Source organism: Manacus candei, unplaced genomic scaffold (genome assembly GCF_025592945.1).
Source record: "Manacus candei isolate 608988 ecotype Guabito, Panama unplaced genomic scaffold, ASM2559294v1 h1tg000159l, whole genome shotgun sequence".
In the NCBI taxonomy this organism is placed as follows: Eukaryota; Metazoa; Chordata; class Aves; order Passeriformes; family Pipridae; genus Manacus; species Manacus candei.
Window position 1 is genome coordinate 1,688,028 of NW_026138207.1, and position 22,250 is coordinate 1,710,277.

Consider the following 22,250-nt stretch of genomic DNA (forward strand, 5'->3'; position numbering starts at 1 on the left):
TGATTTTAAGAATACTAACCATTGTTAATTTGCTCTATAGCTTATATGACTAGTCTTAAAAAACTTACTGAGCCCTAAACAGTGTCAAACTTTGAACAAATTGACCAGGTCCATGAAACTGAAACACTCAAAGAGGAAAACCGGGTAAAGTTCACAGCACAGTATTTTCCCAGCTTACACTTCTTTACATCTTGTGTCATAAAATAACAAAGAAATCTGAGTCACTGGAATCCCTGGACAGAGTTCCCAGGCTTGGGTTTCCTTTATAGTGCTCCCTGACACCAGGGCCTCGCTTTGCAGCCCACGCATCCACATCCATTCTGCTTTCACCCTTTTTTGTTTCCAGAAGAGCTCCCTATCAAGTTTCAGGGATTTCTCTTTCACAATCTTCCTCATCTTCCTCTTTCTTGCTCTTAAAGGAAAAGAAGAAGAACCATCTTTCCCATTTATTTTAATACTTCTGAGCCAAGGGTCTTGTTCATCTCACTGCGTCTTGCTGAGTTTTTTCTAAGCACTGTAACATCCTGTGGAGAGTAAATCACTCCCCCATAAAGCCCCATGTTGCTATAGCTGGAGTGATTTTCTCACCTGAGCAAGTTTTCTTTTTCAGCCCTGTCTTCCTGACTTATGCACATTGCACTGTAAGGGATAAATACCTTCGGACAGTACTTGAACCTGCATTTTCATTGTGTCCTCTCCTCAAGCTCCCTTGCCCTTCTCACTCCCTTACATTCTCCAAATAGTTTTCTCAGGCCAAGACTTAACACTGACCATGGGAAGGCAGGTAGATAGGCACATGAACCAACTCTAATGGCACAGTGCTAGGATGTGAGGCTGGGGGCCTAGAAAAAATGGTGGTAAGGCAGAATCTCTTCTGGGGTTAGGAGCAACATGATGGAGCAAGGTGAAGACACAGACAGATTTCTGGGGTTTTTTCCAAACAACGGAGCAGATGAAAGAGAAAACTCTTGCTATGGATAAAGGAGAAGGGAGAAATATTTTATTTTAGTTTCTGGTTTTTCTGGCTGAGCCCCCTGGAAGAAGGCTGCTCAAGGGAAAATTTGCTTCTCATTGGCCTCAGTGCAAACCAGAAACAACAGCAATTAAGGCAAATGTAGGTACAGCAGTGGAAATCCAGTTTGAAACAGCAATAATTTTTCAGAAGCAGTTCTGCAGTGCCTCTGGCTCCCTACCTTTGAGCCCTGCTGTTTGCTTCCATACTCACAGCCTCATCATGACACTCAAACTACCTCCAACAGCATCTCTGACTTTTTTCCTGGCTTGGAAACTGTTCAAAGTCAGTGAGGAACCTTTCTTCCCACTCTTCCAGTGTGAAGCACTGAAATGCTTAACAATCCCAGTTTTTGGTGGCTCCCTGTGCAGCAGCCTCATCTGGCTTAGTTCTGTGCTTAACAGAGCCTGCATTGAGCATAGCTTTCTTACCCTCTCTGAAAGGTCCTTCACTACTCATTTTTTCATGCTGTCTGGGGCATCTGGTTCAAGCTGCAGCTATATTAAAAAAAGGCACTGTCTGTTTCTGTCTTTGAAAATCCTAGTTTCCCATGGATCCAAGCCTTGGGCTTAATGTGAGAATGTCTAAATACTGTGTGACTACAGGAAAAGGAAAACTAGAAACAGATGGATAGATAAACACTTTTTTTTTTTCCTCAACAGGGTCATCCAGGGCAGCCAGGACCAAGGGGGAAACCAGGTCATGATGGCTGTAATGGGACAGCAGGTGACCCTGGTGACTCAGGAACTCCCGGACACTCTGGTTTCCCTGGTACCATTGTAAGTAGCTGTCAGTAAGTGAGTACCTGAAGCCAAGAACATTGCTGAAGCGAGTTTCATTCACACATTTGTTGGAAGCAAATGGGACATCTCTTAATGGAGCTCCCTTTTGACCCAGCAGAGCATTAGTGCTGACTTACCGTGGACACAACAGCACTGTGCTTAGTCATTAAATTGCAGTCAGGGCCAGAAGGTCTGCTCAAAGCTATACCTGTCACATAGGTCTTGCAGAAAGATTACTTTAGGAAAGCTTGTACAGCTTTAATCAACAGCAATAAAATAATATTGAAATCACAATTCTTGATAAAAGTAACCTTTTCTTCCCTGCCCCATGGTGAAGGTATTGACTTTCCATGGTGATATACATAGGATCATGCTGAGGTGAGCAGTGGGGCTTCTGCGTTTACCGGGGCAGGTGTCCGCCCTGAGAAGCTGCAGCCTCAACTCTAGCTAAGGAGGTGCTACCCTATAATAGCACTCCCAGGTAATGGGGTGTTCCTCCCACAAAATCAGAAATTCTTTTATGTACTGTGAGGCTTTGCACTTCTTTTCTAAACCATAAATTTCAAAAGCTAGGCATAGTCTCTGCCTCTAAACAGTTATATGTTTATGTATGCTTACGAAAACGCCAGCAAATATTTTTCATTACTCTTAGCTGTTTATGTGTTAACATATATGATACGAAAGCTTACATTTTGTTTTCTTTTGGTTACCTCCAGGGAGTCCAAGGGCCAAAGGGCCAGAAGGGGGAGCCGTATATAATAGCACCAGAGATCATAAGCCGACACAGGGTATGTCTGTAACTCCTGTGAGTTACTCACGCTCAGTGCATTTTTCAAGCAGCTGATGGAGAGTGAATTTTTCTTATACTCTGATGGGCACATCCCAAGAGGCCCCATTTGATTCTGTGCAGGTTTTGGAAGGCAGCTTCTGCTTTCTCTGGTTGCAGCAGTCTATCTGATATCCAAGGGAAAAAAATCTCCAGTCAGTTATTTGCAAGGAATTCCAGCCTACAAGTGGATTTCAAGGGCACTATAGATGATGTAGTTCAAGTATTACCCTCTTTATTCAATGACTATCTTGTATAATGCATGGCAAAATCCTTCCTTTGCCATAGTTTTGTCCACTGGATGATTACCATTAACATCCTTTCTGAAAAATTTTCATGCAGGAATTGGAGTGACTTAGGGTAAAATATGCTTCAATGTTTTCTTTAGTTATTTAGGAAACCCCAAGTATTCCTATGGGTGCTTTTGTTGTGTCTAATCCTTAAAACTTGTTTTGTAATCACTTGTAGCTTTTTCTCATATATAAAGTCTTGTACAATTTGAAGGTATCAGAAAGAGATAAGGGATTATATATGCTGATAGAGTATAAATTGAAACCTATTCAAAAGCTACATCTGAGCTGTAGTCAGCACAGAAGTGATCTGCTGACATAGTTTATGTGTATTTTGTGCCAGCAGTGAGTGCCAAAGTAGGGTTTTCTGTTGACATATTTCTAAGTTGGCTGTATTTTAATGGAACCTGCTTTTCCTTTTAGAAACTCTTCAAATTTGCACTTGTTAGTAAATAGCAAAGATTAAGGAATGATTAAGTAATGTTTAAGAAATGCTCAAGTGTGTTGGGGCCAAGGATGCATACTCGCACCTGTGTTCATTTCAGAAAGTACTTGGTTCCACAAATTATTCTGTTAACTAAACTCAAATTAACTAGATAGTTAGGATGCTACTCAAAATGATTGAAGGTGTTTGGACTGAATACCGCATTATTTATGGGTGTTGGAAGGTCTTTGCGCTAGAACATTTTTGGATCCGGTTTCCAAAAACATTTCAGCATGTTCTGCAGTTAAAATATGTGGTCACTGAAAACAGTATGTTCTAAATGCTTTTAGTGACTCAGAAGAGAATAAAAATGATTCAGTAATTCCCATGCAACTCATGAAAAATGAGCTTGTACATTTCAGTTAAGGTTATGGCCCTAATTAAGCCACTGGTTAGATGGGATTTCTCAAGGAGGATTTCAGTGTGGTCTGTTGTATATTTCAGCCTTGTAGTTTGGATCCCTAACTTTACCAGCCAACTTTGTACCCTCCTACTGTATTGCATGCAACTACACTATGTCTAGAAAGTACAAAATCTGTGTGGCCCACATTCAGTTATCTCGACATCTGTATGGAATACATCAGTATGTAAGGGTTTGTGTAGCATTGTATGCTATAATTAGTGTTTTCAGTGAGAAAAAAATTAGTGAGTGAGAAAAGGATTCTATTCAATTTTTTATATAGTAGTTATTGTATTTCTTACTTCTTTGTTGTTTTTTGTTTTTTTCTAGGGGGATCCTGGGGATCCAGGGTTCAATGGTTTTCCAGTAAGTAGTGTTACAGTGAATGTGATAAAGTGTCAACAGTAAATGATATCAGAACAAAATTAGTTGATGGTTGGTGTTTTTTTTATTTAAAGGGACCTCCAGGTACTCTGGGTATTCAAGGACCTGTTGGTCCAAGAGGAGAGCGAGGAAGACCAGTAAGTAAAGATGTATAGTTCCTTTTGCCTGTGTTGTCAAAGGCTTTTGATTGACATTGTATTTCTTTAACCTCCTTGGAAGACCACTATTTGTAAAGATTGTTTAATGCTGCCCAGTCCACACCTCCCTACACCAAGTTATCAAAAATATCAGAACTTGGATATGTTATCTTTTCTGCTCATAAAGGATATGTATATTAGCTCTCTACACTTTCCAGAAGACATTGAATAGTATTTAGAATGCTATTTTATTTTTAAAATATTTTTCAGTAATTTTTTTTTCCAAAATCAACATTTAGTTGATTTTGGAAAATAGTTCTTTGGGAAGACTGTGTTCTCTTCAGATATCATTTTCCACATTTCTTATTTCCCTGGTTAATAGTTTTATGGCTGAGAAACAGATGTTCAAATTCAATATATTTCATTTTCTTGAAGCTTCTTTTATTTTCCTGTAAGACAACATTATAGCATTTGTTTTGTCAAAATTCACTTTAGACAAAAACTTTGGACCTGCTTTATACCACTGATTTTAGAGAGGAAAAATTAATTCAGGTCTTCTTACACAGAGCCTCCATAGCTGTTTTCAGGGACATCCCCCTCAAAAAAAAAAAAAAAATTAGGACTAAATCAACAGCATGATAAGCCTTTCCAAAGTTACTTTCCTGAAGTAGCTTGTTTTATCACCTGGAGTAAACTGCACCTTGCCTTTCTCCTCTGCTCCTCCTGATGGGAAATCTCTTCAGTCCTTTATTCACTCTTCCTTTAGAGCAAACCCACAAAGTTCATGAGCTTCACACACGAGCTCATCCTGCAATGACTTACATTTCCAGTGCTCTTTCTTGGATCTTAGGAGTTCTATGAACCATATATTTTCTGAGCCCCATGACTACATCCATCTGGTTACCACATTGGCAACATCTCTTTTGAATAAAACACATCCAGCTATATTTGCTGCCTCTAAAGCTGTGACCCTCCTTGTGAAAGTGGCCTGGGAGCATTTGAGAGGTCTGAGTTTGCACCATTCCTCATCTCTGTGTCCTGGGTACTGCACAGAGGCAGGTTTGGCTCCCCCAGGTCTCTGCAAGCTCTCCAGGCAGAGCAATACCCTGTGCAGTTTATCTGCCCAGTAGGTTAGGCAATGGCTCACAAACTACTTGACTAACCAAAACTGATTCAAAAGCAAAGGTACATAGCAAGGCAGAGATGCCTAACAAATTCAGGTCTCACCTGAATGTAACTATTTTTTCTTGCAGGTTGGGCTTGATTTTGCATAATGCAGTTAACAACCCCCTTCAGGGCTCAGTAGATGGATAATTCCATCTGCAGCTTTCTCTCTGTCATTTGTTCACCATCTTCTCTGAACAGCTCATGGTTCTTATTCACCCCACCTTTCCTACTCTTGACAGAGTTTTTAATGTGTAGAGCCTTTTGGAGCCTGTTAACTAACATAGCTGACCAAAGCAAGGCAAGTCTCTCCAATTAACGGCTTTCCAACTGCTTGTAAGCCTCTAGCAGATTTATTTCATGTTTCAGTTTAGTTTCCACCATCTTCCTTTGATTTCATTCTGTACAATCCCAAATAAGTAATCTGGGATGCATATGGTAGTTCAACCCCCTTTACAGACTGATGCCATACCAAGACACCAGTCTTGTGAAGCACTTAAAGATGTGCTTAACTTTACTGACCTTAAAAAGTTACTAAGTCAGCATCCAAAAGCATAAGTTCTTACTACTTGATGTAAAACCAGGTTTTCATTAGGTCTAAGCTGGTGAAATGTTATTCTGTTCAGAAAGATTACAGTGACTTAGGAGGGTATTTTTCCGAACAGTAACTACAACTAATATAGTGAGGATAACGCATGGAATGCCGAGGAATACACTGCCTACTAAATATGTACTTATGTTTCAGGCAGAAAATAACTAACCTCCTGCAGGCATTGATTAGAAAGCAACAAGTAACTTGCTCTCCCCTATTGTGTTTCCCCAGGGACGACCAGGGCCCCCAGGACCACCAGGACCACAAGTAAGTCTTTCTGTCAAAGTAGTTAATGTTGATTTTGTGTTGCTGAGATTATCCAAGACCCACTTGAAGGCGGTAAAATAAAGAACCACAGGCTGCACCAAAGACTGTGTAGCACAAGACTTTCTGTTTTGTCTGCATACCATGAAAAGTTAATCTTACACTGGGATCGCCTACCCTGAAAAGATTAAACCAGTTCTAGAGCCAGATTTAATTTGCTACTGTAGTCACAGTAGCTTCCCACAAACAGACAATCCTTGCAGTCTTGACAATATTCAATTATATCTCTGTGGAAAAAATACTGGAGTTCATGTTCCAGCCCACTTAGGTTTTTTTATTTAGCATTCAGTGCTATTAAAATCTTGCAAAAGTAATGCTTGAATTTTTTACAATGTTGCTCCATGGGTGACTCAAAGTCTGTTGTAAGAAGAGTTATCTTTCTGAAAGTTTAGGTCTATAAAAATACTTCTAAATCTATAAAAATATTTTGAGGTAAACCTAGGCGATTATTTGATTGCGGTTCTTCAGTGGTGTCCTACAGACGTGTAAGCCTGAAAAGATCTTTAGCCATGTTTAAATTTGAATTTTAGGTTCCAAAACTGAGTTGTACAGTTGTTAAATTTTGACCTGTTGTTTTTGCAGGGTAACAGGGGCCTTGGCTTCTATGGAGAAAAAGGTGAACAGGTAAAGGAAAACTAATGAATTAATATCACTACTAAAGGACAGGTTGGTGTTACCTGCTATTTATAAAGGAACCTATTTTAGATTTGCAATTGCATTATGTAATTATAGGAGAAAAAACAAAGTATAGCTTTGATAGTATTTATAACTTTGATAGTAATTATCCATAAGGAATGTCATAGCTGAATCAACTTCTGTATGTCTAGATCTATCTGTGCTGTCATTTACACCGACACAGAGGTAACACTTCTGAAATTTATAAGGCCAGGCCACTTTATAGAAAGTGATAATCTTTACTATTATTCTGGAAACATATAGAGCAAGAGCAAGGATTGCTATATGTTAACCCAGCACCAAATAAATTTATCTTGCCATCAATTTATTTGTTAGGTTGTATATGGTTTAGAACCATACTCCTAGCAGGGGCAAATCTGTATTGCTCCTTTTTTTGCAGTTTAATGACCCTGTGCTGATCAACAGCTTGATAAGGTATTTTAACCATTAGTCAACGTGCCTTCATGCTTTTCCTGCAGGGCCCCCCAGGTCCTCCAGGTCCACCTGGGCTTCCTACAAGAGAACTGATGGGTGTCCCCTCTGACAAACACAAGGTAACTAGAGAGTATTTCGATGAAATAAACAAGAAACTAAGAGCACTGCAGTACCAAAGCTAAAATATTGTACAAATGTGTTTTTACATATAGAACTTTGAAGACTTTAGTATATCAAAAGAGAAATCTGCTACTTTTCCACAACTTGGATCATAAAGTATTTATTGAAACTATGGTGGCTAAAGTAATTCAGAAAGTACTTCTCAAGTCTAGAGGTGCCTTAGGCAAACTTGTTCTTTTTGTTTAAGTATCCAACTACTGGCCATCACTCACATCTGATTTTACAGGGAGAAATACCTCCTGAGAAATCATTGCTGTGTTTGTTTTTATAACTTACCTATGTGGTGCAGATGTTTGTATACTCAGAATTAATGCTTGTTCATATGTATCGGGGAAACCCTCAACAGGAAGATGAGTTTCTTCTCATTTGTTGCTTCTTGCTGGGAGAAGAGATACTCATATCCCGTATGTGTATATTCTGTATCAGACACCAACCTCCAAACCAGTAATTTTTCATCCCGAATTTGAAGTCAGAAAGTTTATGTGGCTCATGCAGTTTCTTCAGTAAGATGAGTAAATTGGAATGATACTGAGAGATCTAAAAATGCTTTTAACACTCTGCAGTCTGCATTAAGTTACATACGTGTTGGGATTTCCATGACTGAGCAGAGATGTCTGCACGTGAGCTACTTACCTGGAGAGCTGTTATATTCAATGGAGATGTAATCAGTGTAGTGAATAGACTTTAGGCTATGATTTGTCTCATCCTAACGGAGCTCTTGATCAAATAATTCGTAGATAATCAGTAGGTAAAAATGGGAGAATGCATTTTTTCACAGGCAGTACTTAGGCACTCACCACCCAGACACCTCACAAATATGCCTGGAAACAGCCAGGTATTCACACTCCTAGACACCTTTCCAGAAAAATTATCAAATATTTTTTTAACAAGCAACTTCAAAAACTTGTTATGAAAACATGTTTTTCATATGATTAGTATATAAATAAAGAACCGCACAAAAGTATTTTTTTTTTCTCTCAATAAATATTTGGCATTTTGTGTTGTATAAAAGTTACTAAAATGTAAACAGGAATGCCCAACATATCTGAATATTTTTTCTTTTTTGTTAGGGTGAAAGAGGAGACCCTGGACCAAAAGGAGAAGCTGGAATTCCAGTAAGTCAAGTGGAGAAGAATGAAGATAAATAAAAATATTGGAGTTAATACTGGTGCACTCTTCATTGAAGTGATGCAATACAGATATGGAGCAATATAAATATGGAGCAATATCGATATGTTAAAAGCAGAGACACCAGTTTTAATGCTTTAGAAAAACTGAACCACTTGATGTGTAATAACTCCACAGCACAATCAGTTGTTCTCTTACTGGTGTACCAAAATAAGATTTCCCTCACACACCTTCAATTTAGTTTTAAATATTAATAAATCTTTTTACTTACTCTTCTGATCTACGTTTTAAAGTTTCACTAGATTTCAATAATTAAGAATACATGGAATATTTTTTAATCCTTTTTAGTCTACTCTCCAATACCTACAGAATTTTGGTCCCTTGAGTCTTTAGATCTGTTGAGTAAATGGACAGTAATCTTATATGTTGCTGTATTGTGCAGAGCTGTCAACCAGGCTTGACTGAACATGGTTTAGTTATAACTCACAGGGAACCTCTAGACTGACTAAATAGCTTTGCCATTGAGTGGTTCCTTTTGACTTCCCAGAATGGTTTAAAATACAGTCTTTACCAATAAGGGATGCCTCAGTGAGCATTTTGCATAGCTTGATTTTCTCAGATGGTCTGGTCAGCAGCTCCATGAGGTTATGGGAGAAAGTCACAGTGTGAGCTCTGATGCCCTCTGTGTGCAATTGCTAGCCAGTTCTTCAGCTGCTGGTCATATTTTACACATGTAGGGTTTTTTTTGCTCATTAGGAAAACTGGAGATTATATGCTGATGTAGCAAAAGGTGATATGTGTTTCCCCCTTTTTTTTTTATTTTGTTTTTTGGACAGTTGAGTGGATAGCAGTATGCCTATGTTTGCCCAATAGTTCTCTGAAGCTACAGTTTGGGCATAAGCTAAGTTGCTTAATTGCTTGTATAGCTGCATAATTACTTTGGCCCTTCTTCAGAATTGCAGCTACAGAAGAAATAAAGGAGATGATAGGCAGGAAACACTGTCCTTTCCCTAATGGCCTACTCCTGCTATTGTAACATGTTACATTTAATTTTAAGGACAACAGTTCTTTCACATGCAGCTATTATTAGATCCTCAGTGTGTTACAGTGATGCTTTCTTCCTGTTTAGGTTCCATAAAACAGCATTGCCATTTTTTTGCACTTAATGAAGAAATATGTTGAACTGACTTGCAATGTTTCCTAGGGTGTACTTCTCTATGCTCCTGAAAAAGGTGAAGAAGGAGTAATAGGCTTCCCAGGACAAAGGGTGAGTCACTTATTAAAATTCACCCAGCTGAATGTGCAAATCCAAGCTGACAGTTTACCTTCTGAACAAAACATGGATTAACAAATGATAGAAATTATAGCTCTTCACCCCACCAGGTTTGACCAGCTCAGAACTGCCTGGTACAGGAAAGTGAAAAGGCCAGTTTGAAATGGTAGTGGGAGGAGGGCCCCACAGGACTCACAGGAATGCCTGTGCATCTCTTACTTAAAGCTGTGCTCACTAGCCACAGCTACTGTCCTTGTCCTCAGCACAGTGTATTTCACTGTTTCCATCTGAGCTGTCTTCAGCCATGGTTAGCAAGCGTGAGTTTGACTCCACTTACTTGTGACCCCATGAAACAAAACCTAATTTAAATCCTACCTTGTAGCATCTATAAATGCTTGTTTTGGGGTAGTGTTTCTGAAGTGCTTAAACAGAGTGAGAACAGTATTTAGCATACATTTTACAAAAATTGGTCATCTTTGAAATCTTCATGCTCAATTTACAATGTATTGATTAAGAGAGAAGAAATCAAATACCAGATTAGATTTCAGACCTGTTCTGTTTGCACTGTACAAAAATCCCATTGAAAACATACCTGAACTGTGACTGTTAGTGTTAGAGTTTCAAGGTGTCAGATGTATTTTATCTAAGAAATAATAATGGTTCTTAGCCTTGAGGATGTTAGGATGTCACTTTATATTGCTATATTTTTTTTACCTTCATAGGGACTGCCTGGCATCAATGGTTTTCCAGGACTCAGTGGAGAAAGAGTAAGTATTTCATATAAGACTGTTGTTTCCAACACATATGTAGACAATCTGTCTGAAAAGTAAACTGTAGAGGACAAATTCTGCCTGTAATTACACTATCTGTAGTCTAACAAATATTGTCTGGATTCATCCATCATTGTAATTTTGGGTCAGTTATTTTTCTCATCAGTGAGAAGAAAAAAGCACACCCTATAATTAAAGTCTGGTTTTGCTTAACCCATGAGAATCTTTTAGGAGCACTAAGGAGACGTGTCATTTTCTTTGTTCCCATTACTGTGACTATGATTTCTGTAACTTTCTTCCTACAAGCAGAAACTTACTTTTTGAATGGCTCTCTGCAGATGTGGTTGAGATAGTTATCTTGAATATCACAAAAGAAGAGATGGAAACTGATAAATATACCAGTTAAATCTCTGTCCCCATGGAAACGCACCCAAATATTTGAAATAGCATTCTGTGAGACAGAGAGGAGCTCATACTTTCTGTTTGGTCTCAGAAAAAGGCTTCTTTAGTCAGCATTAGGAATTACTTCTATGAGGTAAATAGCTGTGGGATGCATGACTTTTCCATGTTTTGACATCTTTAGTTGTTTAAGGATTTGTCCTGCCATCAAGGCATAACAATAATAACATGAAACACATGAGACATGAAAGTACATGAAATCTGAAAAATAACATTTGCATAGCTGTGCAGTCCCATGGCAAAACCCGGAGGTGTGGAAGTAAATTTGCTATTCGTAATACATACATGGAGAGACTGATGCAAAACCCATTAAAGCCCACTGGTTAACCTTAACATAGGTTTATGCTCCAGTCAGATGTGGTCAGTGGTTGCCTCTTACTGAGGATGAATCTTGGCAACCATTTTAGAAAAAAATACATTGGTTTAGATGGAGTATCATTGTATAATGTGTATGTGAGAGAGGACACCCTACTCTAGGTGCTATTCACAGCAACCTCCTTGTTGCTGATTTTTGAGTGATTTGATTTTTAAGAAAGAAAGAAGGATGTTTCAGTCCTGCCAGCACACAGATGAAGTCGCAGTTAATTAGGAAGCTGCTGGCTTCACTTTTAGACCACCAGCTCCACCTAGTGTAAAGAGATTTTACACCATACTCAAGAGGCTGCTTTTGGAATGGTATGATGTACAGTTGCCATTGGAAAGCTCTCTGAAATGTATGGGCCAGTTCGTGGCTTCTTGCTGAGAGCTGTGGTACTTGTAGTGCTTTGAAACCGCTTTGAAAGTGATTTACAGAGCTCATTATTAATATTCAAGTTCTATTTAAGAGCTGTACGCACTGTGAAACTTGGGAGATGCTGAATTTTAAAAAAGCTGACTAATGATCTAATTATCAATGTGAATTATACAAAACTACTGGCTTGAGCAAAACCGTGTTAATTGATATCAGTTGTTGATCTGGCCACTCTTTTCTATTGACATCGGTCTCTTTCCAGAGTACTTATGAACATTTTTTGTAGGGAGCAAAAGTTGTCAAAGAGCTGAATAAAGCACACAGAAGAGATCATCTCATCTATATCAGCATCTCTGAAATCTACACTCTTCCCTATTCACCCCCATCAGCTGAAATACATTCTCATGTGATAAGATATACCATATTTTACCATACGTGTTTTAATCAATGTGATTTGGAATTCAAACCTTTTAAAAGAATGAAGTGGGCAGGACTTAAATATTATAACATTTACTGGGGTGGAGATGGAAAATTTTCTCTAGGATATGGCATGCCCATAGTGGGAGAGTTCGGTGAAGGTATCTTCAGGCTTGGTCCTGGGTTCTCATTCAGTCAGGGAACCCTTCTTTAGCCAAACAACCCCCAGTCACACTGAAAAGTGCAAAAAGGACCTGTGCACTTCAATGCTATTTCATTGCTCACTGTTTACATTCCAGTGAAAATATGTCCACTTGTAATGATTCTGACTTGTTTAGCCTTCTTGCAGCAGGCTGGTATGTTCTGGCTACCTGGCACATGTGTGTCCGGGTCAGCCGGACACTGAGTGTTCCCTTTCTCCTCCATCCTGCAGTGTCCATGGAACAGTGTGAGTGTAGGTGCTCTTTCCACCTGCACTGCTACCAGGGGCAGCAGACCCTTCGGCACAGCAGGTACCTCTGGCCTTTGGCAAGAGTTAGGATTGGTCCAAGAGGTGGAACATCAAAACTCAAGGAGTCTTAATAGTGTTACCCAAATTACTATACCCAGGGAGACAATCTGCTGAGCTCTGCTGCCCAGTTTTCACACTGACATCAGAGGAAGCCAACTGCTACAGTCAAAAGTTTTAGTATCTCTCTGATAAGGGAGATAAGTCAACCATTTTTATGTGTATTACAGGGTTTTCCAGGATTTGATGGTCCACCTGGTGGCTTTGGTCCTAGGGGAAGCAAGGTACCACTTTATTTTTATTTGCCCGAAGCAATAAACCAGATGTCATTTTGCTTTCTTTTCTATTCTATAATGTAGCAGCAATTTTCTTTGTTGTCACAGTAGGACGGTTATTTGAAATCTCTAAGGTTTCTTAAATGTCACGTTACTGCCTTTGAAAGCTTGTTTCTTTATGTTTCATGTGCATACCTTTCCATTTTAAAAGAAGTTCTCTAGAATATGTGCTTAGGTGTGATACTTCAACTTCTGTTAATAGGGGGAGCCTGGCGAGATGGGTCCTCCAGGACCAGATTCCTATTTTCCTTCCCGCATCCCAAGGAAAGGTTTGTCTTCTTTGCTTAGATTATTTATCTTAGCTTTGTTTTACTACTTTCTGCATAGATCAAAAGCATGACATTCTGACAATTCAACTCATAAAACACCCTGTGTTTTGCTGAAGTGTTCCAGAAGCGATAATTGTCTTCTGAGAGAGTGCCCTAATCACCTTTTTACAGGCAGGTGACTTCTTTGTCTATTCTGCTGAAACTGGATTGCTATACAGAAGGCATCCATGCATGCCTGTATCCACAGAGAAGAAAAAAGCAAAAAAGCATGTGACTTTGTTGTCCAGTGAAAGGAAGAATGGGAGAGTCTGTCTTCTGCATCCTGTTTCAGAGACTCTGGAAAAAGTGCAGTAATGACAGCACAGCAGAGACCATTCTTATCATCTAGTATTTAGAAAGAAAGAAAAAAACCCACACATTAAAAAAGCCTTGAGGAATAGAAGAAGATTTTTTTACTTTTTTAAATTGACAAATTTCCTTTGTGATCTTTTCACTAAACTTGTTGCACCCAACATCAGCTGCTCTGCAGAGCTGGGGTTGCCAGATAGAAACACGTAGAAGGTGATAGCAGTTTGCCAAGGCCAAAACTATGCAAAGGAAGGTGCCAGCAAACAGCAAGAGTGATCACATGCCATTGACCCAGCCTTTGTCCTCATGCCATTGTCATGCCTCATGCTAGTCTTGCTGAAAGCCAGAGAGACTAGCAATGAATGTTTCCCTGCCTCCCAGAGAAAGGGGGCAAGAGGCCCAAAACAGTGGTCAAATCATCCTGAATACCCTGCAGGCTTTTAGGAGCAGGAGAGACTGTGTAGAGAGAGGAAGAAGCAGGGAGGGGGCTGGACACACCATATGTCCTCTAGTATCACTGACCTTTAACAAGAGCATGATTCTTTCTGCAAGCAATAGCTGGGCCCAGGTGGATGCTTTTGGTATTGGGAAGCAAAGGAAAGCTCACATATTGCACATCTGTTACAATGGCAACTTCCTGTAGGAAAAGGAAGGGCTCTCCTCAGAGAGGTGGTCTTCTGTGCTTCCCTGGACCAATGTAGCTCTAGCTGCATATTAGTAAATGCTGAGAGATTCTGTCCTTCTTGGTCTTGGTAGCTCCACACCGTTCCTGTCATTCCATTTCTAAAGCTACTTTTTAGAAACTATTGTAAACTCTAATACTCTGAGGCCCTTGAAGTTCCTAATGTTTGGTTTTTAATGAACAGCAGCATCACACTAACATGTTTTGTGGAACCGGGGATGTCTTTCAGGTGCAAGAGGTGATCCAGGCTTCCCAGGTGTTTCTGGAACACCAGGAGACCGAGGAGAGGAGGGAGATCGTGGGTTGCCTGGTCTCCCTGGATTCTCTGATGGTAATATCCCAGCAACACATGTTCCAACACCTTAACATTATAATGAGTTTTAACTGATACAGAGTCAGGATATGGGAAATATATATGCAGACCATGGAATATGCAGTGCAGAGTGGTAGATAATAACTGTGGGGGCAAAAAATGAAAGAGTCGTTCCTTCAGCCCAAGGGTGCTCTAGCAAAACAACTGAAATAGAGATGATGACAGAGCCTTGCTTCAGTAACTACTATTGAATTGCTCAAGTAAAAAGTGCAGTTACCTTTTTTGTTCCATGCTAAATAGCTGCATTTTTTCTTGCACATTAGATGCAGTTGTATGAACTTTCTCTTCTATTACATTACAACTCTTTGAGCAGCATTGTTAAGAAATTTTTCTGAACTTCTTCCCTGGTTCTTTTTCAGCGGATGGGGATAAGCCAGGCTTACCTGGAGAAATGGGACCAAAAGGTGAAAAAGGTGAAAGAGGATCTCCTGCTTATTATGCGGGCCCACCTGGGCTTCCGGGTAAGGATGGCTCACCAGGACTCCGTGGTCCGCCCGGTCCCGCTGGAGCCCCTGGTAAGTGCATGAAGAGAGATGCTGAGAACTCACAGGACCATCTTTGCTTATTTTAAAGATAGCTGTTGTCAAGGCAAAGTGAGATCGTAGATTGACAGAATGAAGCTAAATGAGCAGTGGGGAGGTGTGGTGAGTTGACCTTGGCTGGATGCCAGGTCCCCACCCAACTGCTCCATCACTCCCCTTCTCGGCCGGACAGGGGACAGAGTAAGGTGGAAAAACAACTCGTGGGTTGGGATAAGGCAGTTTATTACAGCAAAAGCAAGGCAGAAGCTTGTCCGCACAAAAATGAAGAATAGCAGGGTTTATTCTCTACTTGCCATGAGCAGCAATGATTGTCCACCTCCGAGAAGCAGGGCTTTGGTACTTGTGACAGCTCCTCAGCAGGCAGCCATTGGAGACAATGAATGCCCCCCCTCCTGCTCTGTGCCTTAGTTTTTATATCTGAGCTGACGTCATATGGTATGGAATATCCCGTTGGCCAGTTTGGGTCAGCTGGCCTACTTGTGTCCCCACCCAGGATCTTGCCCTCAGTTGAGGAAGGAATGTTACAGAGCTGATGCTGTGCTCTGCAGTAGCCAAAACACCGGTGTGTTATCAACACCCTTCTATCTACCGCTGCAAAGCACAGCACTGTGAGGGCTACTGTGGGGAAATGAACTCCAGCTCAGCCAGACCCAATAGAGGAGGACACACAGTAAAGTCTTGTATGCTCATCAATGAAGAAAAGGTTTGCATGGGTTTTAGACACTCTTGACAACACTTGGAAGAAGGTCTGTTTTGGGCTGGGGGAGGGATCAGGGAGGGTCTGAAAGAGTTGGATTTCTTCCTTATCCTGGAGTAGAGAAAACTAGGGGGAATCTTACTGCTCTCTTCCCCTACCTCTTGGGAGGTCATTGGGAAAATGCTTCACTGAGGAGCCAGCAACAGGGCAAGAAGCAATGGTCACAAGCTGCAACAAAGGAAGTTCTGGATAGATAGTAGGAAAACTTTTTTCACCATAATGGTGCTCAGACACTGGAACAGGTTGCTCAGGGAAGCCTGGACGTTAGGAGGAATTTCTTCACAGAAAGGGCTAATAAACATTGGAATGGGCTGCCCAGGGTGGTGGAGTCACCATCCCTGGAGGTGTTTAAGAAAGGACCAGATGTGGCACTTAGTGCCACAGTCTAGTTGACATGGTGGTGTCTGGTCAAAGGTTGAACTCAGTGATATCAGAGGTCTTTTCCAACCTAATTGGTTCTGTGATTCTGTACACTTCGTCTTTGGATATATTCAATACTCAGCTGGACAAGGTCCTGAATAACTTGCTGTAACCTGAAGGTTGACCCTGCTTTGAGCAGAGGGTTGAACCAGGTGGCCTCCAGAGGCCACCTCTGACTGAGATTGTGCTGTGCTTCTGTGAAAAGCACCGCACTGCAGTGCAAGAGCAGGACTGGAGAAAAGGATATACAGGAGATGATCCAGAGATGGCTGTTTGTGCTAATGCAAAGTAGGTTGGGCTGAGTGAGAGAAGCAAAGGAATTCAGGGTGAGAGAGAGTAAAGAATGGTAAGGATCATCTGCCACAGCAGATGGAGGTTAGGGAGAATGGGTGTGAGGAGCTGTGAGAAGATTAAAAGAGGAAGAGAGAGTGGGGTACATCACAACAGGATGGGTTAGACAGTAAGTGACATTAGGGGAAAAAGAAAGGGGCAGGTGCAGTGTAGCTCAAAGAAATAGGAAGGAAAGAGAACAGTAAATCTACAATAGATTAATTCATATTTTTATTTGATTAAATTTCTAGGTCCTCTCTATGGATTAAAAGGACAGGAGGGAATGCCAGGCAGATTTGGTACACAAGGTTTCCCTGGGCCAAGGGGACGAAAAGGACCTAAAGGTAGGTTATAACAAATAACACAATAGATGATCTGCTGTTATGCATTATGTAAAGCTCACACTGTATTCAGTCTGAGTTTATTGAACTTTGACATGCATGGGGACTGATGAATTTGATTTGGGGCTAACACAACAAAGAAACAATGTGTTGGCTTCTTGTAAGGAATAAGAAAAAAAAAAAGTACTTTTCTCAAGTATTTGAGAAACTACTCAAGTATTCTCAAGTCTATATATAAAATGGTTACAGCTGCACATCTATTTGTTGTGACAGAGCATTCTTTCTTCTCTCTCCAATCCTTTCCTTAGGCGAAGAAGGGGATTGCACTGCATGCCTTTTGGGTGAGGAACTCAGAAGGGGCTCTACTGGCCCCCCTGGCCCTCCTGGCTTTCCAGGAACCCCTGGCCAGCCGGGGAGGAAAGGAGAACCTGGTGATCAAGGACCACATGGTCTTCCTGGCTACCCTGGAGCAAAAGTGAGATAGTTGTTTATTTATTGCTTAGTTTTATATGCCCACTAGAAGAAAAGAAGGGGAAAAAAAGAGCCCAAACTATTCTCCATGTTAAAACAATGAAAAGTACAATTTATTTCTTTCTTTGCCCCTTCAATAGTTCTCAGGTTGCTATCTACAAAATACCAAAAGCCAAAAAATTGCTGGTACAGAAGTGAAAATAGGATGCTTTGGGAAGTGAAAATAGAATGCTTTGGAAAAAGCAAATCATTTCCACATAATCCAAAGTCCACTTTCTGTTTGAACAAAGAAGAACCCTTTCAAGCATCTGTAGTACTGAGTGTGAAAAATTAGAAGCAGCCATAAAACATTTTGATAACACCTGTGTGCTAAATTGCATTATACTGAATATTGAAACCTTGAAAACAAAAAAATAGCTATGTAAAGATCATACTATTAATGTAGTGTTACTGCTGAAGGTTTCTGCAGGTATGTAGTCAGTGAAATGATTCAGTGTTATTTTAAGTTCCTGAGATTTCTTTCGGCCTGAAAAAGATCAATGTCCAGAAGAAACATCTTTACCATGGAGTACAGATGTGGCTTCACTGACCATTAAAATTCAGTTTTCAAAGATGGCCCAGGTAAAGCAGGATGCTTATACTCAATTCTGATCTCCCCCTTTAGACTAACAGAAGTGCAAACCTGTATCGTTGAGATGATCTGCAGCTGAGATGCAGGTTCCACACATGCTTTTCACCCAGAATGTCACTAAAAGGCAGAGATGCAAAAGACACACTTTTAAATAATGTAAGGCACAGGAATGTTTTAAACAAAAAATAAATTTATCAGGTACATCTCTTTCATTCAGTGTCTGCCCTGGAATTCAGTAAGAGGTGGCTAAGGACAACCTAATATGCACAGCTTGTATTTTAATGAGCATGAGTGTAATTATGCAGAACTAAAGCTAACTGGCAGAGAATAGTCAATGGTAAATGAGTCTGTAACCTCTGGGTCTTGGCACCTACCATGGGTTTGGTCCTGTGGTTGCAAGGCACTTGGCCTGCAGCTGGCAATATGACTTTCAGATGGGCTGTTCAGGAGGAGGTTTCTGGATTATGCCAAGGACTCGGGAATGCCAGAGCCTGGTCTTTAGCTTCACCACAGTTTGCCTTTGCAAGAGAGAAGTCTCCATTGCAGATTTTCAATGCATGGCTAGGCAAGGTCCTGAGCAACCTGCTCTATCTCCAAGTCCTAGGTTGGACCAGGGACCTCCAGCACTTCCAAAACCTTCCCACAGGTCTGTGATTTGGGGCAGGTCATTTAATCCTTCTGTGCCCAAGTTCCTGTCTCTGGTAAATAAACATGGTGCTACTTTTCAGCTCCAAAACAGTGTTTGAACCACAGTCCTCTGCCAGCTGTGAGGCTGTCCTCATTGGTAGTGGTGCACAGGAGGAGTTGTATGTCAGTGTAACCCTGAGTGTTGTTTCCAAAGTGCCAAAGAGTTGCTTACAGCATTTGCTTTGGTGGCTAACACTGAGTAATTTACCACGTTTTCTCCAGTGCAATTCTGCAGATGCAGTCACCTGCAGTACTCTAGCTCATGGAAACACACAGGTGTCCCAGTCCATCCTCATGCAGAAGCTCCCCTACCATGCCATAGAGACCCTGGTCCTAGTTAGAATATATTAATAAAGATTCTGTACAAGAATGGGATTACTGAAGAGGAAATCATTCACGGAAAGTAACGGGAAAGAAGTAAAATTTAAGGAGAATTCTTTTTTTTAAGCAGGACACTGGAAATGCAAATCTTGATAATTATTTCTTAAGCAGTTCTGGTTTGTTTCATTTTTTTTAATGCATGTAACACCAGGGGTTTTCGGGTCCAGCTGGATTTCCTGGACGGAAAGGAGAAAAGGGAGATTCTTTACATATAACTACTAAAGGTAGAGTAAAAATTTATATCATATGTATTTTCCTATTATTTATACCTTTAATTAGAGATTGGTCTAACAATGCAAGGCCTTCTTTAGGCACCAAAGGAATCCGAGGAGATCCCGGGCTGCCTGGTATCAGAGGTGGAGATGGTTTCCCAGGCAGAGATGGATTAGATGGTTTACCAGGACAGCCTGGCCTTCCGGTAAGCAGTAAATACAGCTAAATCATTTCCACCACACCCAGTTACTAATGCATTTAATTCTGAGGGATTACGATCACCAGGCTATCCTTCTCTCACAGATAATGATACACAACTAGACTGGCTTTGCTAGTTATCAATATTTTAAAAATCAAGTTTTCTCTCAAGAGTTTTTAGAACAATCTTGCACTTTAATTTCCATTGCATTTAAACAACTGTGTAGTACTGTATAACTCATTTAGGCCATCTTGTTATTACTGGTTAATTTGTGGTAATTAGTGATTTATTAGTGACTCCTTCTAGCATTGTCTAAGAGAGATTCTCTGTGACTGAACTTCAACAGCTTTGGTTCAACCCAGTTAAAGAAAAGCAAAATTTGCTGCAATTGTATGGTCTTAAAATGTACATTGTGTCATCATATATATGCTTGATAGCAACTGTAGCCATCTAGAAGTTAGATATTTAGTCTTTGTTCATTTTCTAAGCTCCTTCTGTAGGCAAAAGTTAAATACCTCACAAGAGGAATTCATCTTGCCCAACATAAATGCTGTTTTTAACCATTGGGATGCTCTTACATCGTATTTTAAGAGGGGCAAGAGCTGTATTGTGCACTCTGGACCATAGTGCTTTTTACTACCAGTAAAGATGGTACTTTATATTACTTCTGAGGATGGAATGGTTTTCTCTAATGATGTTCATAAGATATTGATTCAATAGTGTAGAAATGTCACTAGAGGAAGAGACAAAGTCTGTCTTTTTGGGTGCATTTTTATGTCAGTTTTTCTCAGAAGTAAATGCCAGAACAGAACATTTCTGGCAATGCTTGTTGTCTCCCTAAACCCACTTACAGCTTTTCAGAAAGGACCATGAGCCTTTCCACAGCGCTGATTCATTTTGCCCAAGTGGTGTTCATGGGCCAGTGTTTTTAGGGAAATATTCCTTCAAGGAGTGCTTCTCTCATGCCTTTTCAGCTGTGAGGTCTACATTAAAGTCAGATTGTTTCAAAAATACTTTATTTGCAATGTTGATTTAGAGAGCTGGGATGCAACACTTGAGAAATTACTGCCTAGAAGATGCTATTCATGAGATTAGTTCAACTGTTTGAGTTGTGTTTGTTTCTCAGCAAAGTCAGGAATGACTGCCTCCATTCACTTCCCACAGGGTGATGGTATCAGAGGTTTCCCTGGTGATCCTGGTTATCCAGGTGAATTAGGCCCAAAGGGCTTTCCAGGAGAAGCAGGCCTGCCAGGTGAAGGATTTCCTGGTCCAAAAGGGTTCCGGGGTCCTCCAGGTGACCAAGGACAAGATGGAAACCCAGGACCTCCAGGTCTGCCTGGTCTGCCAGGAGAGCCTGGCCAGCTAGGTAAGAGACATCTCCCTGTCTTAGATCAGAGCCATAGGACATCCTCGCTGAATTCCACGCAGCATTTGTACAGCACACTGTTGAAAAAGTAGAGCTTGGTGGGGGGTATGTGGGGGGAAAGGGATTGCTCGTATTGTCCAGAAATCTTAAAGAAGGAGATACTTCAGAAGTCCCAGTAGTTTCATGTCAGGTATTGAAATAGGGTGAATGAATGTGTTAGTGCCAGCAAGCAACAACTTTCAGGTTTCAAGCAGTTAGAGGCAATGGAGCAATGTCCTGCCACTGGAATACTCACAGATGGTTTTCTCTGATCTTTTCTGTCCAACATAATCTTTTAATTGATCAGAGAAAATCATGTATCCATTCTTCAGGGTTCTTCATAGTATCTCTGCAGCTTTCCGAGTCCCTTCCAAGTATAAGAGTGCCAGGGCTACATTCAGAAAAGCTCAGGCTCAGGATTTTATTGACTTCAAGAAGCCTGGAAGAATATGCAAGCTAAAGCAGGCACATGTCAACCCTACACAGTGTGTGGCACACACAGCCTCCTGACTCAGATAGGGTTAGGTTTTAGGCCCAGATCTAACCAATATATGGATAGAGAGTTCCAGTATATTAAAGCAAATAATTTGTGTTGTATGTGTGCATATTAGATATGAGAGTACATTATCTACTGTTGTAGTAGACATTTTGGTTAGAATTGAGAGCATTTTTCTCTTTTTGCAGTTTTTCTCTTTTAATAATAAGTGCCTTTGCCCATTTTTGCTCATAGACTGTGGACAGGTCACTGAAGACTTTCCTAGAGGAGATGCAACTGAACCAATATGGTCAGGTACTGTACATGCATCTGCTTGAATATCTTTTAATATTTAGTCTTATGCTGCACTTATGAGTTGATACTTTCTTTCTAATGACTGCTTTGGATGCTCTTGGTTGTA

At 40.5% G+C, this 22,250-nt stretch overlaps 1 protein-coding gene across 3 annotated transcripts in view; it reads left to right on the forward strand.

Annotated features, from left to right (window-relative positions):
- Positions 1 to 22,250, forward strand: part of COL4A2 (collagen type IV alpha 2 chain) — a 144,830-nt gene that overhangs the window by 92,455 nt on the left and 30,125 nt on the right. For all 3 annotated transcript variants that reach the window (XM_051772800.1, XM_051772801.1, XM_051772803.1), the window contains 20 exons: positions 1,675 to 1,791; positions 2,511 to 2,582; positions 4,125 to 4,160; positions 4,253 to 4,315; positions 6,303 to 6,338; positions 6,978 to 7,019; positions 7,550 to 7,624; positions 8,756 to 8,800; positions 10,018 to 10,080; positions 10,809 to 10,853; positions 13,201 to 13,254; positions 13,508 to 13,574; positions 14,834 to 14,935; positions 15,337 to 15,492; positions 17,278 to 17,370; positions 17,676 to 17,842; positions 19,689 to 19,761; positions 19,849 to 19,955; positions 21,114 to 21,315; positions 22,085 to 22,144. In XM_051772800.1, the coding sequence (XP_051628760.1) occupies positions 1,675 to 1,791; positions 2,511 to 2,582; positions 4,125 to 4,160; positions 4,253 to 4,315; positions 6,303 to 6,338; positions 6,978 to 7,019; positions 7,550 to 7,624; positions 8,756 to 8,800; positions 10,018 to 10,080; positions 10,809 to 10,853; positions 13,201 to 13,254; positions 13,508 to 13,574; positions 14,834 to 14,935; positions 15,337 to 15,492; positions 17,278 to 17,370; positions 17,676 to 17,842; positions 19,689 to 19,761; positions 19,849 to 19,955; positions 21,114 to 21,315; positions 22,085 to 22,144 (1,675 nt within the window). The remainder of the gene's footprint in view (positions 1 to 1,674; positions 1,792 to 2,510; positions 2,583 to 4,124; positions 4,161 to 4,252; positions 4,316 to 6,302; positions 6,339 to 6,977; positions 7,020 to 7,549; positions 7,625 to 8,755; positions 8,801 to 10,017; positions 10,081 to 10,808; positions 10,854 to 13,200; positions 13,255 to 13,507; positions 13,575 to 14,833; positions 14,936 to 15,336; positions 15,493 to 17,277; positions 17,371 to 17,675; positions 17,843 to 19,688; positions 19,762 to 19,848; positions 19,956 to 21,113; positions 21,316 to 22,084; positions 22,145 to 22,250) is intronic.